This window comes from Sarcophilus harrisii, chromosome X (genome assembly GCF_902635505.1).
Source record: "Sarcophilus harrisii chromosome X, mSarHar1.11, whole genome shotgun sequence".
NCBI lineage: Eukaryota > Metazoa > Chordata > Mammalia > Dasyuromorphia > Dasyuridae > Sarcophilus > Sarcophilus harrisii.
The window spans coordinates 11,576,560-11,591,084 of NC_045432.1; the positions used below are offsets into that span (position 1 = coordinate 11,576,560).

The window sequence follows — 14,525 nt, forward strand, 5'->3', positions numbered from 1 at the left end:
TTGGTTCACTTCACTTTGCATCAATAAGTTCATGAAAGTTCTTTTTTTTCTGAAAAAGTCCTCCTTGTCATTTTTTAGAACAACAGTATGTCATCACAATCATATACCACAAATTGTTCAGTCATTCCCCAATTGATGGGCATCTCCTTAATTTCCAATTCTTTGCCACTGAATTCATGGCTGCCCTAAATATTTTTGTACATATTAGTCTCTTTCCTTTTTTTAATCTTTTTGAAATACACACTTAGTAGTGGCAGTGATAAGTCAACGGGTATGCAGTCTCTTATAGCCCTTTGGGTATAGTTGCAAAATTCTCCTTAAATTGTTTGGGACAACAAGTCTACCAATGGTGCATTAGTATTCCAGTTTCCCACATTCCCTTCAACATTTGTCATTTATTTTTATGTCACATTAGTCAAACTAATACATGTGAGGTGGTATCATATTTGTTTTTACTTCTTTTTCTTTCAATAAAGATTTTAGAGCATTAATTTCTTGACCTAAAAACTACCTGTTCATACCCTTTGACCATTTATCAACTGAGCAACAGCTTGTACTCTTATAAATTTGATTCCGTTTCCTCTATTTGAGAAATGAGGCCTTTATCAGAAAAATTTGCAGTAAAAATGTTTCCACAACGATTATTAGCATGTATTTTCTTCCATCCAATTACCCTGTCCCTCAGCTAAAGTGTTTTATTTCTGACCACTACCTCCCTGAATCTGCCCTATCCTGCCCTCCCTTCCTTCTTTTCTCCCTGCCCCTCCTACTTCCATATAGGATAATATAAATTTCTATACCCAACTGAAGATGTATTTTATTCCCTCTTTGAGCCAAATCTAATCAGAGTAAAATTCAAACATTTTCTGCTACCTACCCTCATGTTCCCCTCCACTGGGAATAGCTCTTACCTACCACTATTATGAGTTTCTTTTTATTGTTTACTCATCTAAGTCATATTTTGACTTTATGTTGAAGTTGGGCTTTGCTCTTGGGGTAAAGTGCCCTAAGCTTCAGATTTTTCTACTGCTATTTTCAGAACTTCAGAACTAACTCTATGAGTCTTTAAGTTTCAACTCTTCCAAGATGGTTAAGGAAATGTGCAGTCACTGCTCTCCTAGCCTGTAAGGGACCAAAATCAGTCTTCTGGACTCTTTGCAACTGTGACCAGCATCCCTATGCCCCTGCAGCCAATTGCTCATGTGCTAATGCTCTTCTTTGCCCTGTGACTGAAACCCAGAACCATTTATGGACAAGGCAACAAAGTCCTGACCTCCAGTGCCAACAAATAGTTCCCTATAATCCCTTTCTGACTAGTTGTCAAAAAAATCCCCTTACTGTCTAGGCAGAGAGCTTCAGCATGAATTTATGCAGTCATCCCAAGGCCTGTGTGGCTTGCCTTGGCATGGTCTGCCCTGGACTGGGCTGCACTCTCATTCCAGTGAGATTGACTTTTACAGATGATCTTCTAAGTTCACACTGGCTAGAAAATCGGTCGTACTCCTCAGTCCTTTTGTTAGTTCAGCCGCTCCAGAATTCCTTTTGAGGCATTAATTGTTTAGAGGGTATTTATGAGATGGAGAGAGTCCCTGCCTTTGCTCAGCCACCTTGGCTCTGCCCACCCCCTGCATTTATTTTAATTAATAGTGTTATTATTGTACTGGCAAGCAGTACTGTCACTATAATCCTTCACCTATGAAGCTGAAAATGGGCATTTCAAAGTTTCAAAGCAGCTCTACTGCAGAATGTAAATTAAATTAAAAGGGCTGGTTTCTGAGGCAAAATGCCTCCATGTATTTTAAATTCCCTAGACCTAGCCAATATTTAGAATATATATGAAAATAAATTTTTGCCTCTTATAATTATTTTCCATACTAAGGCTTTACCAGGTCAGGTTCTGATTCATGGTCTTAGAGAGCTCCCATTTATCATAAAGAATTATCTGTAGTCCATTCAAAGGGCTTATCTTTTGTATTCTAAGGTTTTTATTTTTGCTCTCATATTCCCAAATTTCAGAAATTCAGAAGTGGGATTTAATCCTATCTAGGAAAATTTGGCTAACTCTCAGCCACCTCCCAACATTTACCTTTGAATGGAACCTATTAGCCCAGACTGTCAGAGTACTAAGAAAATTCCAAGACATGACATTTTGGGTTCCAAAGAACCATCCTATGATGAACTATGATTGATTATAAAATTTATTTTTTAAAAGTTTTTTAAATATATTTTCATAACGGTGCACTTAATAACTTACAGAAATCATGAACTAGAAACATTAATTCTGTCTCTTATGAAGCTTTGGGAATTGACATCTTGGGTTTTTGTGTTCAAAAATACTGCACATTCATTATCTTCACTAATCATATAAATGGTTGTCTTTATCAAAGAAGTGTTGGTACATGATCTCATCTGGGGATTTTTTTAATTAGTCAAAATCATCAGTACTTTCACCAAACCTTTTTTGGCTGTGTGGTGGAAGATTTTTTTTTTGAGCTTCAGGGAAGTTTAAAATAAATTAAATTGAAGTAAATGATTACTCCTATACAGAAATTCTAATTTCTCCTCATTCTTTGTTTACCTAGAACAGGAAAATATTTTTGCCCACCAGAATATATTTAAATTAATCATTAAAATTTGTGCCATTTTGCATTTGAAGGCAGATGAGTTAGGTTCTCAAAGTCCTCACCACTATGGAATATGGAAAATTTCAGGACACACTAGTCCTAACTTCTTTTATTCTCTCCTGGATCAGAAATTCATTCTTCTGAAGTCTCTCCTCAATCTCATTTTCTTCTCCATAGGTCCTCTTGGAGCTGATATTGTCCTAAAATTCTATTTCTTCATTTTCCCTAATCAGCTTTTGAATATCTCCCACTCTCTCTGTTCTAATCAGTCCCCAAACTGACCTTTCTCTTTCTACAACCTCATTCAGTTAAGGATTCTGTATTCAGATATTCTATGCTATTTGTTTAAGATTTTGGTTTCATATTCCTTAAATTCCAAATTGTTCTTTTCAAAGGTGGGACTTACTACCATGCTTGGAAATTCTGTATTCTAAGTTCTAGCTAAACACTAGCTTGCCTCCTTCAACAATACCTGGAAACTCAGACACTCAGTGTTCTAAGGGCCTTCACACAAATGGCATTCTGTTATCTAAAGGAACACACATCTAAGATCTATAATTTTTTTTTACTAAAGTTTATTTTATATTTTAACTACACACTTGAATCTCATCTATATATTGATTTCCAAACATGAGACATCTCCACTTATAATTTCTTATCACTTAACAAGTTTTAATGACCAAAAATACTCAATATTCATTATCACTAATACTACTACCAATAGCTATCTTCATTAATGAAGTAAATGCATAGAATTGCATTGGTTTTCATGTACAGATTTTTGGGCTTTTTGGCATTTTTTTTCCAGTGGCCAACAAATAAAACACTATTTTCACTATACCCTTAAGGCTATGTGGTTAAGGATGTGAGATTTTTTTAATCACCAATGCATACTAAAAAAAATTAACATTTTAATTTACTATTTATTTTTAATATTCTTTTCTTTGTTTATTTTTAAGTTCCAAATTATCTCCCTCCCTCCCACACCCTCCCACACCCACCAATGACACAAGCAAAAACAGTATCAACTATACATGTGAAATCACACTAAACATATTTCCATATTAGCCATATTTACATTAAAAAGCAAGAAAAAATAAGGGAAATGACAAAATTATACTTCAATTTGTACTCAAGAATTCATCAATTCTCTCTGTGGACATGGATAGCATTTTTTCTTCATGAGTCCTTTGGAATTGCCTTGATTGTTGTATTGATCACAGTAGACAAATCTTTCACAGTTGATTACCATTACAACATTGCGGGTATTATGTTACAATGATCTCCTCATTTTTACTTCATTTAATATCAGTTCATATAGTTTTTGTCATGTTTTCTTTTTTTTCTGAAACCACTCCCTTTGTTATTTCTTATAGCAAAACAATTATATGCCACAACTCTGTTCAGCCATTCTTTAACTGATGTGCATCTCCTTGATTTCCAGTACTTTGCCACCACAAAAAAGAGCTGCTATCAGTAATTTTCCACTTCCTTTTCTCTTTGGGATACAGACCCATTAATGGTTTTGTTGGATCAAGGAGTATGAACAGATTTTTAGTCTTTTGAACCTAGTTTCCAGTTGTTCTCGAGAATGCTTCACTATGCCACCAAATTTTATTAATGTACCTATTTTTTCCTCATTCCCTTCAGCATTTGTCAGTTCTAATAGGTATGAGGTGGTAGTTCAGTTGTGTTATTTTGCAATTTTCTAATCAATAATGATTTAGGGAATTTTTTTCATAAGACTAGAGATAGCTTTGATTTCTTCTTCTGAAAACTGCCCATTCATATCCTTTGACCATTTACCAATTGAGAAATGGCTCTTATTTTCACAAACTTGACTCAGTTCTATATTCAGTATATATGTGAGAATGAGTCTTTAATGAGGTCTGTTTTTTTCTGCTTTGTCTGAGATCATGATTGCTAGCCCTGCTTTTTTATTTCAGCTGAAGTATAACAGATTTTGCTTCACCTTTTATTTTAATACTCTGTGTGTGTGTGTGTGTGTGTGTGTGTGTGTGTTTTAAATGTCTCTTGAAACAATATAGTGTTGGATTCTGGTTTCTAATCAATTCTGCTATCTGCTCCCATTTTACTGGTAACCTCATCACATTCATATTTGGTTATGATTACCAATTGTGTTTTTTTCTTCATTCCATTTTCTTCTGTTTCTTCTCCCTCATTTCATCTTTTTCTTCCTCAATAGTCTTTTTTGCTGCTAAACAGTGTCTTCCTTAATTTGTCCTCCCTTTCATCTTCCCTCCTTTCTAATATTCCCTTCTATTCCTATTCCCCTATTAAGTTACATTTCTATATACAACTATTTGTATATATATTCTTCTTTCCTGTTTGAAGAAATTCAGAAGTAAGTGAGATTCAAACACTGTCTGACCTCCCCTCGTTTTCCTGTCCATTGTAAAAGTTTTTTTCTTGTGCAACTCTTGAGAAAAATTTCCCCCATTAAATCTCTCCCTCCCCCCCACCCTGCTTTTTCTTGCTCCTTAATTTTTGGAGATCATTCTAACATAATTGACTCATGCCCTCTGTCTATGTAAACTTAAAAAAACTGTCTTAATAATGATGAAAATTCTTAAAAGTTACATATAGGAATGTTAGCAGTTTACTGGATTGAGTCCCTTATGATTACTTTTTCATGTATACTCTTCTGTACCTCCTTGGGTCTTCTCTTTGAATGTCAAATTTTCTATTAAGATCTGGTCTTTTCATCAGGAATGCTTGGAAGTCTTCTATTTCATTAAACGACCATTTTTTCCCTTGAATGATTACACTCAGTACTGCTGGGTAGGTTATTCTTGGTTGGAATCCCAGATCCTTTGCCTTCCGGAATATTATATTCCAAGCCCTACGTTCCTTTAATGTGGAAGATACTAAGTCTTGGGTGATCCTGACTGTGACTCCACGATATTTGAACTGCTTCTTTCTGGCTGCTAGAAGTATTCTCTCTTTGAGCTGGTTATTTTGCAATTTGGCTATAATATCCCTGGGAGTTTTGATTTTGGGATCTCTTTCAGGAGGTGATCGATGGATTCTTTCAATTTCTATTTTACCATCTGGATCTAAGACACCAGGGCAGTTTTCTCTGATAATTTCTTGCAACATGACTTCTAGGCTCTTTCTTTGATCATGGCTTTCAGGTAGTCCAATAATTCTTAAATTTTCTCTCCTTGATCTATTTTCCAGGTCAGTTGTTTTTCTGATGAGATATTTCACATTTTGTTCTATTTTTTCACTCTTTTGTCTTTGTTTCATTGTTTCTTGATGCCTCATGGAGTCATTAGCTTCTACTTGCACCATTCTAATTTTTAGGGACCTATTTTCTTCAGTGAGATGTTGTACCTCCTTTTCCATTTGTCCAATTCTGCTTTTTAAGAAATTCTTTTCATCAGTGAATTTTCGTACATCCTTTTCCATTATGCCAATTTTGATTTTTAAGGAGTTCTTCTCTTCAGTGGATTTTTGTGCCTCTTTTACCATCTGACCTAATTTGTTTTTTAAGGTGCTATTTTCTTCAGTATTCTTTTGTGCCTCTCTTACCAAACTGCTAACTTTCTTTTCATAATTTTCTTGCATCACTCTCATTTCTTTCCCCATTTTTTCCTCTACTACTCTTACCTCCTTTTTCAACTCATCCATAAAATCTTGGTCAAGATGGGACCAGTTAGCATTTTTCTTTGACCCTTTTTTTGAAGCAGATTTCATATTGTAGTCTTCGTCTCCCTTTCTGTCGTGGTCTTCCCTTCCAACGAAAGAACTTCTTATGGTGAAGCTCTTTTTCTGTTTGCTCATTCCCCTATCCTATCTCTTGTCTTTGAACTTTCTGCCCCAGTGGAGAAGTACTTTGCCAAGATTCAAGCTATTTTCACACTACTGTTTTTAGACCTAGTTCTGGGGATCTGCAATTTTTTGATATTTGCAAGGTGAAGTGATCCTGGGAGAATTGTGCTCACTTGTTCTCCTGGTCTATATTCTGATCTTTGTCCACGAAGCACCGTGGTCCCCTGCAAACACAAGAATTAGCACTCCTGTTTGCTTTGAAACTGTGACTAGGGTCTTTGCTCCCTTGTAACCAACTACCAAGGCTCCTTTCCACCCTGGAATTGTAGGCCAGAACAGACTAAATAATAGAGTTACCAGTTAGCTTCAGCTATATCCTGTAAAAAGTCCTCTGTAATCTCTGTCTGACCAATTGTTCAAACCCTTATCGTCTTTGGGCTAAGAGCCCCTGAAGCTATTGCAGTATACACTGTTACTATCACCACCTGTGAGGGGGTGAGACTTCAAACAAACCTTCACCTGTGAGTCACAAACTTCTGCTGATCACTTAAGTTTTCTTGGTCCTGAAAAATGTCTCACTCCAATCTTTTGTTGGCTCTGCTGCTCCAAAATTTGATTTGAGGCTTTACTTTAACGTTGCTTGGAGGGGAATGTTGAGAGACAGTTGGGTGGCTGCCCCTAATCCGCCATCTTGGGTCCATCCATACTAAAAGGTAAATTGAAATATATGATTGAATTCATAAGAAAATTCTACCTTCTCGTTTTTTAAATGATCTACAACAGGTCTATATTTGGGTCAACTAAGAATATGTATGAGAATGAATCCTTGCAATTTATGAAATATTCTATTTAAAGGCATATTCAACATTACATTCTCAGAGAATTCTTAGCAATCAAATAATGATGATGTTCAGGACATTCTAAGATATGACTTGAAGTTCTCAAGACATTTCTGTTTTGATATGCCTTATTCCTGTACTCTCTTCTGTGTTTGTTTTTTTTACCACCATGTGATGTGTTAAAATCTTCCTATTTCTGACAATTTACATTCTCAGCCTCTAAATATATTCCACTATCTCTGATCTAGTCCCTTCCAAGACTGGCATTATACATTATACAGGTGAATCCCACTCAGGATTCTGGATTCCAATTTTCCATCAGGCCCACACAGTCTTGGTTATAAGTGGCTTCCTTGAGCAAATATTCTGACTTCATTTTAACACTACAAATTGATCCATTCAGAGATATAACAACTACATTCTGTGTGTAAGTTCTCAGGTACTTTCAACACTTCTATAGGAATGGTACCTGGAAGCCCAGAACTTTAATGCTCTAGGGAGCATCCCAAAACATGACATTCTAAAACCACATAATGTATAAAGATATTATATTTATTTTTAATAATTGTATTATTATTACACGGCACATGAGTTGTACTGATATGCTGATTTTGAAATATAAATCTTCTCTTATAAGCTCTCTACACTTAACACCTTATTGTTTTGCTCAAAATTACTCAATGTTCAATTTCATTCATACTAATAACAAGAGAATTCTTTACAAAAGAATGAACTACATGGAAGAACAGGTTTTGCAGTTTGGAGGAGTTGTTTCAGCTAGCCAAAAAATATATAGTAATCCCATTAAACCCTTTTGGCAATATGAATGAAGATGTGAAGTCTTTTTTGTTTGTTTTGTTATTTACATTATTTATGTGTATTACTGATGTACACAAATCATATTGGAATAAGTGAATTAGCTTATATAAAAAATCTACCCTCTTATTTTTTAAATAAATTAAAAATAGCCAATATTTGAACCCATTATGTATATATGTATGTATGTGTATATATATATATATATATATATGTATGTATATATATATATATATATATATATATATATATTCTTAAATCCTTGTCATCTGTGCAGTTTTTCCACTTTATGACCCACTATCCAGGAGATGATTTCTATTCTCTGAACCCTTTCACCCACAACATATCTTCAGTGTTGAAAAATTACCCATGCATGTTTTGTAAATAAAAAACTATAATAAAAAATGGAAATTTTTTAAAAATTTAAAAAACAAAAAAAAGAATTACCATGAATAATAAAAATTAGTCTGAAATATATGATTGATCTCATATGAAAAATCTACCTTTTTAAAGGAAGAAGTAGATATCTAGAAGAAGTCGTCCAACTAAAAATACACATGAGAATACATTCTTGCCACTTTGACATTTTCCATTCTAAGGCCCATTGTAGAGCAGATCAAACATGTGGTCTTTAGAACATTCCAAGATCTGACCTTTTCACTTCTGCTGCTTTCCTACTTCTTGTTCTCTTCTCTATGACTTTAAGGGTTCACATTTTATGTGCTAAAAATCTTCTAGCTTCTTATAATTTTCATTCAAAATCCTTGAAAATCTTTTACTCCTTTTTCTCTCTTCTCTCCCAAAAATGTAGTTGAAACTTCTACAGCCTCACTTAGTGCAGAATTTAGGATCTGAAATTTTCTTCAAGCCCAGACAATCTGGCTTCTAACTGCCCTACCTGATTCAAAATTCTGGTTTCAAAATTCCTGATTTACTATTCTAGAATTATTTTCCACTCCATGATGGTATATACAGAGATAATACTGAACTCCAAGTTAGGAAATTTGTACCTTAAATTCTCAGTTTCATCCAGCACTTCTATATGTCACCAAAACATGCAGACATTCAATGTTGCAAGACATGACATTTTGGGTAAATTTTAAAGTTAATCATTCTATGATGTATAAAGTTCATTTTTTTCATTTTTTATTTTTTGGATTACTATTACAATGCATTGTGTTACCAATATATCAATTTCTTAGCATGATTCTTATAAGTCCTTAGTAAATAACACCTGGCTTTTTTTTTTGTCCAAAAATTCTCTCCATTCATTATCATTTATAGTGATATCCACAGCAATCTTTACCAAATAAGGAAATGCAAGGAATTTGCATTTGTTTGGGTATATAAAACATACATATATATGTATGTATATATAAAGTTATTTATATATACATATATATATAAAGTTATTTATATATACATATATATATAAAGGGCATTTTTAGCTAATAAAAAAACTCATTATTTTCTGAGTACTTTTACAAAGCCTTTAGGCTTTGTTGTTCAGGTTTTCTTGTTGAAATTGTTCTTTTGGATTTTTTAAAGCTTTTCCACTATGTAATTTAAATTAATTTAGAATTAATAACTCATTAAGAACTACCTTCTTGTTTTATAGTTTAACTAGAACTGTGCAATACTTTTTTCCACTAAAAATATACCTGAAAGCAAATTCATATCAATTGTAACATTTTCCATTATAAAACCCCCTTCCAGGGCTGATGACTTACATTCCCAGAGTACTCCTAGTAGTTTTAATGTTACTCCCAAGTTCTAACTTTTTTTTATTCTAAGGTTCACTTTGCTGTGGTACCCCTGCCTCTAAGGACTCACCTATCTCTGTCATTCTTTTTTTTTCATTGCTATTTCCAGGCCTGACATTTTATATGCTAAAATCCCACAGTTTTTGACCTCTGAATCTATGCCACATTCTCAGTTCTAAATTCCCTGGTAACTGTGATTATAGAACTGATATAAATTCTAAAGCTTCCTCTACTAGGGAAATCTGGATTTAATATTTCCCTCATTCTCAGTTCTGAATTACGCCCCCGTCTGACATTCTGGCTTCTCTATCCATTCCAAGTTCTGACATTTAGATTATGATGTCAGGAAAGTCTAGGTTCTATGCTTCCATAACCTTAAATATTATTTTTTGAATATCATCTTGAAATCCAGACACTTTTTTTATTCTATTGATTTCAGTACACTTTCCCTTCTTTATTATCATCACAGGCCACATCTAATTCCTTTTAATTCAAAATTAGCACTTACATTTTTTCAAAAGATACTCCAAAATCATTATTATCATTAAGGAGGAATAACAATACCTGTCTTATATGACAAGACATTACAAGTTGTTTTTTTTATTTTCTTTTGTTGTTTTCAAACAAATGAAGCCCCCATTCAAAGCACTACTGATATAAAATATCTATGTTCTCTGAGATCTCTATTATTCTTCCTTGAAAATCATCTTGAAGCCCAGATTTAAAGACACCTCCAAAGTTCTAGTTTCTCAGTCCACAACCTCTTTGGACATTTACTCTATGGTCCTTTTTTTTTTCTTTAACCTTTTCATTTTTATTCATTTCAATACATTTCTTTTCTGCTTGATCATTACAATGACTACAAAACACAGCTCAAGTTCCTTTTAATTCTAAGGATTTAACACCTACTTTTGTCATGAAATACTTTTTAATTATTTATTTTATTTATTTATTGTTCATTAACTTTTAGCATTTGAAAAAATTGAGTTCTAAATTCTCTCCCTCTCTCTCATCCCTCCCTCATGCACTGAGAAAGAAAGTAATATGATATCCATTATATATGTATATATATATATATTAATCTTATAAAATATTTTCATAATACCTATATCACTGGGGGAAAAGTAAAAAAAAAAAAGTGAAAAAACTATACTTGCACTCAAAGTTCATCAATGCTTTCTCTGGACACAAATAGCATTATTTATCATGAGTCCTTTAGACTTTTCTTTTAAAAAATACTCCACAATTATTATCATTAAGAGGAAATTGATAGCTGCCTTACCTGATGAACGGCTTGCAGAGCATTACAAGTTTTTCCTTTTCTTCTTTTTTGTCCTTATTGCTTTCAGGCAAATGAGCCCGATCTCTCACTTGCAAAATTGTTTGGGTATTCGAAGATCTCAATTTTCATTCAAAGCATCAGTGCTGTGCTGATACAAAATAAATTAACATGAATGATTAAACTCTTCTCCCAAATACAATGGCTTCTTGTTTTGTTTTGTTATGTTATCTGGTCCTGCTCCATACTTTGGCCTACTGAGCATATAAACAAGCAACTTGCTTCTCAGTGATTGCATTTTGTTTTCTAGAGCTGATGATTTACCATCCCCTGGCACCCTTGGCTCTGCCAATCTCTGCCTTAAAGTTCCCTTTGACTTTTAACATTCTGTGTTCTAAAGACTTTCCTAGTTCTAATGTCCTTTGGTCTAAGTGTTCTCCTGCCGTTTTCTGCTCCATGGAATCTACCAGTCCTGACTTCTCTGTCCCAGTGTTCCACTGGCTCTAGAAAATTCTTTTCTCAGGCTCTGGACATCTCCCATTTGCTGTCTTCTAAGGTGCCTCCCAATGCTATTAAAACAGGTTCTAGTGGCCCTCTTTGATTTAGAAATTCCATATAGCTCAGAAAATACCTGTTCTACGTGACCTATGAACATTCCAAATTCTGACATTCACAATCTGCACTATCCTTTAAGCCTTACCAAGCTATACATTCCAACCTCTCTCCCATCTCCATATTTCTCCTTCAAAAAATACTTGAAGCCCAGGACCTTAATGACATTTTATGTCCTAGTGCCTTCTTTGGCATAATATGCTAGGGTTTTTTTTCCCCCTGTTTTTATAACATGTGCTTAATCAATACAAAGATTTCAAGGAGAAGCAAGGTCCTTTTAGACACAGCACCTTATTCTGCCAAAATGTACATTATACTGATTGTGATTATCATAAATACTGAGGAAAGTCAATGGAAAAATACATGGAATATAATTGTTTTTAGTGTGCCTTCAGTATTTTATTGGTGCTTAAAAAAATAAACAGCACTTTTATCATCCCCTTTTAATTGTGTGATTATTGGATGTAAGATTTATTTTTAAAGCATCACAAGTTGGCTAAGTTATATTAAATTGGAATAAATTATTAATTTCATTTAAAAATCTACTTTATTTTTAAAAATTTACCTAAAACAGGCCTATTTTGATCCACTAAATATATGTATTCAAATAAATCTTTACCTTTTTATGATAGTGTTCATTCTACGTTCCCTACCAGAGCTGAGGATTCATATTGTCAGAACCTATCCAGCCATCACCTGCAAGAGTTTTAGGACACTACAAATTTTGACTTTTTGTGTTCTAAGATAATCTCTGTAAATAGACTACTTTAAAATTTAATCTTACCCCTCTTATTCTCCTCTCAATAACTCCTCCAAGACCTATCATTCTATATACTCAGATCACACTGCTTACAATTTCCATTCTCATCCTCTGAACAATTTCTCCTCTCTCTGCTCTAGTCCCTCCCAACTCTGACATTTCACCTTCTAAAGCTTCATCCAGTTCAGGATTCTGGATCTGAAATTTCCTTTAAGCTCTGACATTTTAAGTTCTAAGTGCTCACCATCATCTAATATTACAGCTTCACTTTACATTCCAAATTGAGACATTAAGGAACAGGAATTAACCTAACTAGGAAATTTTAACCTCTAATCTCTGGGTCTCCTCCAACATTCCTTCTTGAAAGATAGTTGGAGATATACAGATCTAATGTTCTAAGGTCCATCAGAGGCAGGACTAAGTTCTCTTATCTGGGAAATTCTGTATTCTAATCTCTCAGCTACCTCCAACTTTCTCCTTTAAATGCTAGCTGGAAGCCCATACATTCAGTATACTAAGGACCTTTTAAGCTATTGAATTTTGTATTCTAAGACCACACCTTCCTGTGATCTATAATTTTTTTCAGTCTTCTTATTTATTGGATTATTATTACTATGCACCCCAGTCTTACTGGTATAATGTTTCTACAATAAGTCTTTTACCCTTTTAAGTTCATAAATACCACGCTTTTAAGGCCAAAAATATTTGATAATCGTTAATAGTAAGATCAATAGCAGTCCTTGCCAAAATAGGAACTTCATAGAATTGAATTTTTTTCATGTAAAGTTTTGAGGGTTTGTTTGTTTGGTTGTTTTTTATTTTGTAAAAAAATAAATATTCAGTACTTTCACCATACTCTTCATACTCTTTAGATAGTTATCTAGTATATAATTTAAAAATTATCATCACAGGACTATAATAAATTATATTGGAATAAATATTGTCATATGAAAATTGAACTTCCATCTTGTTTATTAATTTAATTAGAACTGTCCAATATTTTGACACATGAATAATATGTGATAAAATAAAACCTTCCAATTTATGATATTTTTCCTTCTGAGGACTCTCTAAAGCTTATCTTCTAACTTATTTTCTAAGATCCCTTCCAACCATCTCATTCTCTGGTATTGAGACCACTCTGATATCTACTATGCTAAGATCTAAAGACTCTCCTCCCTTTGATATATACCTTCTTCCATGTGTCCTCCCCCTTCTCATTCTCTTCCTTATGGCTAATACCAAGCCTGACATTCCGTTTGCTATAATTCTCTTGCTTCTGACAATTTCCATTCTTAGCTATTAAAACATCTCCATCTCTCTTTTCTAGTCCCTTCCCAGGGACTTCTACAAACTCATCTAGTTTAAGATTTTAGTTTTGAAATTGCCTTCAAGCTCAGAGATCCTAGGTTCTACATGTCCTCCCTACTCTAATATTCTGGGGATTCACCTTCTACTCCAAATCTGGACATTTAGAAATGAGACTTGCCTCCTTACTAAGAAATTCGACATTCAAAACTCTCAGCCACCTCTAAAATTTCCCCCTTTTTAAGGGGAAAGTACTGAAAGTACTATATAACAGTTAGTGTTCTAAGGATCTTCCCAGCTCTGATATATTTTATTCAAAGGCTTTACCCAAGAGAAATTTACTTTTTATGTTATATTTGTTTGGATATTATTGCAGTTCAATATATCTTAATAATATAATTTTAAAATATATATTGTGTCCCTTTGCCATATGCTATATGAAAACCTTATTCATTTACCTAAAAGACTGTATTGATTATCATTAATAACAACAATAGAAGGCTTTACCAGAAAAAGAATTGCATGCAATTGCATTTTTAATCAGTGTGAATATTATGGGTTTTGGAGAGTTATTTTTGGTTTGCCAAAAAATATGTGACACTTTCACCATACTCTTATGGTTGTATAATTTGAGGATGTGACAATTTTAAAAGACCCATCACTATTTGACATAAATTGGGATAAATAAATTATCCAAAAATATGACCTTTTTATTTGTTCATTTAACTA

At 33.6% G+C, this 14,525-nt stretch overlaps 1 protein-coding gene across 4 annotated transcripts in view; it reads right to left on the minus strand.

The window, feature by feature from the left end:
• Positions 1-1,834: 1,834 nt before the first annotated feature.
• L1TD1 (LINE1 type transposase domain containing 1) overlaps positions 1,835-14,525 on the minus strand; it is a 39,004-nt gene continuing 26,313 nt past the window's right edge. For 3 of the 4 annotated variants that reach the window (XM_031945267.1, XM_031945266.1, XM_031945269.1), the window contains 2 exons: positions 11,120-11,267; positions 1,835-7,125 (listed from right to left, as the gene is read on the minus strand). In XM_031945267.1, the coding sequence (XP_031801127.1) occupies positions 5,268-6,431 (1,164 nt within the window). In that variant the 5' untranslated portion in view covers positions 6,432-7,125; positions 11,120-11,267 and the 3' untranslated portion in view covers positions 1,835-5,267. The remainder of the gene's footprint in view (positions 7,126-11,119; positions 11,268-14,525) is intronic. The other variant, XM_031945268.1, reaches the window with a different exon arrangement.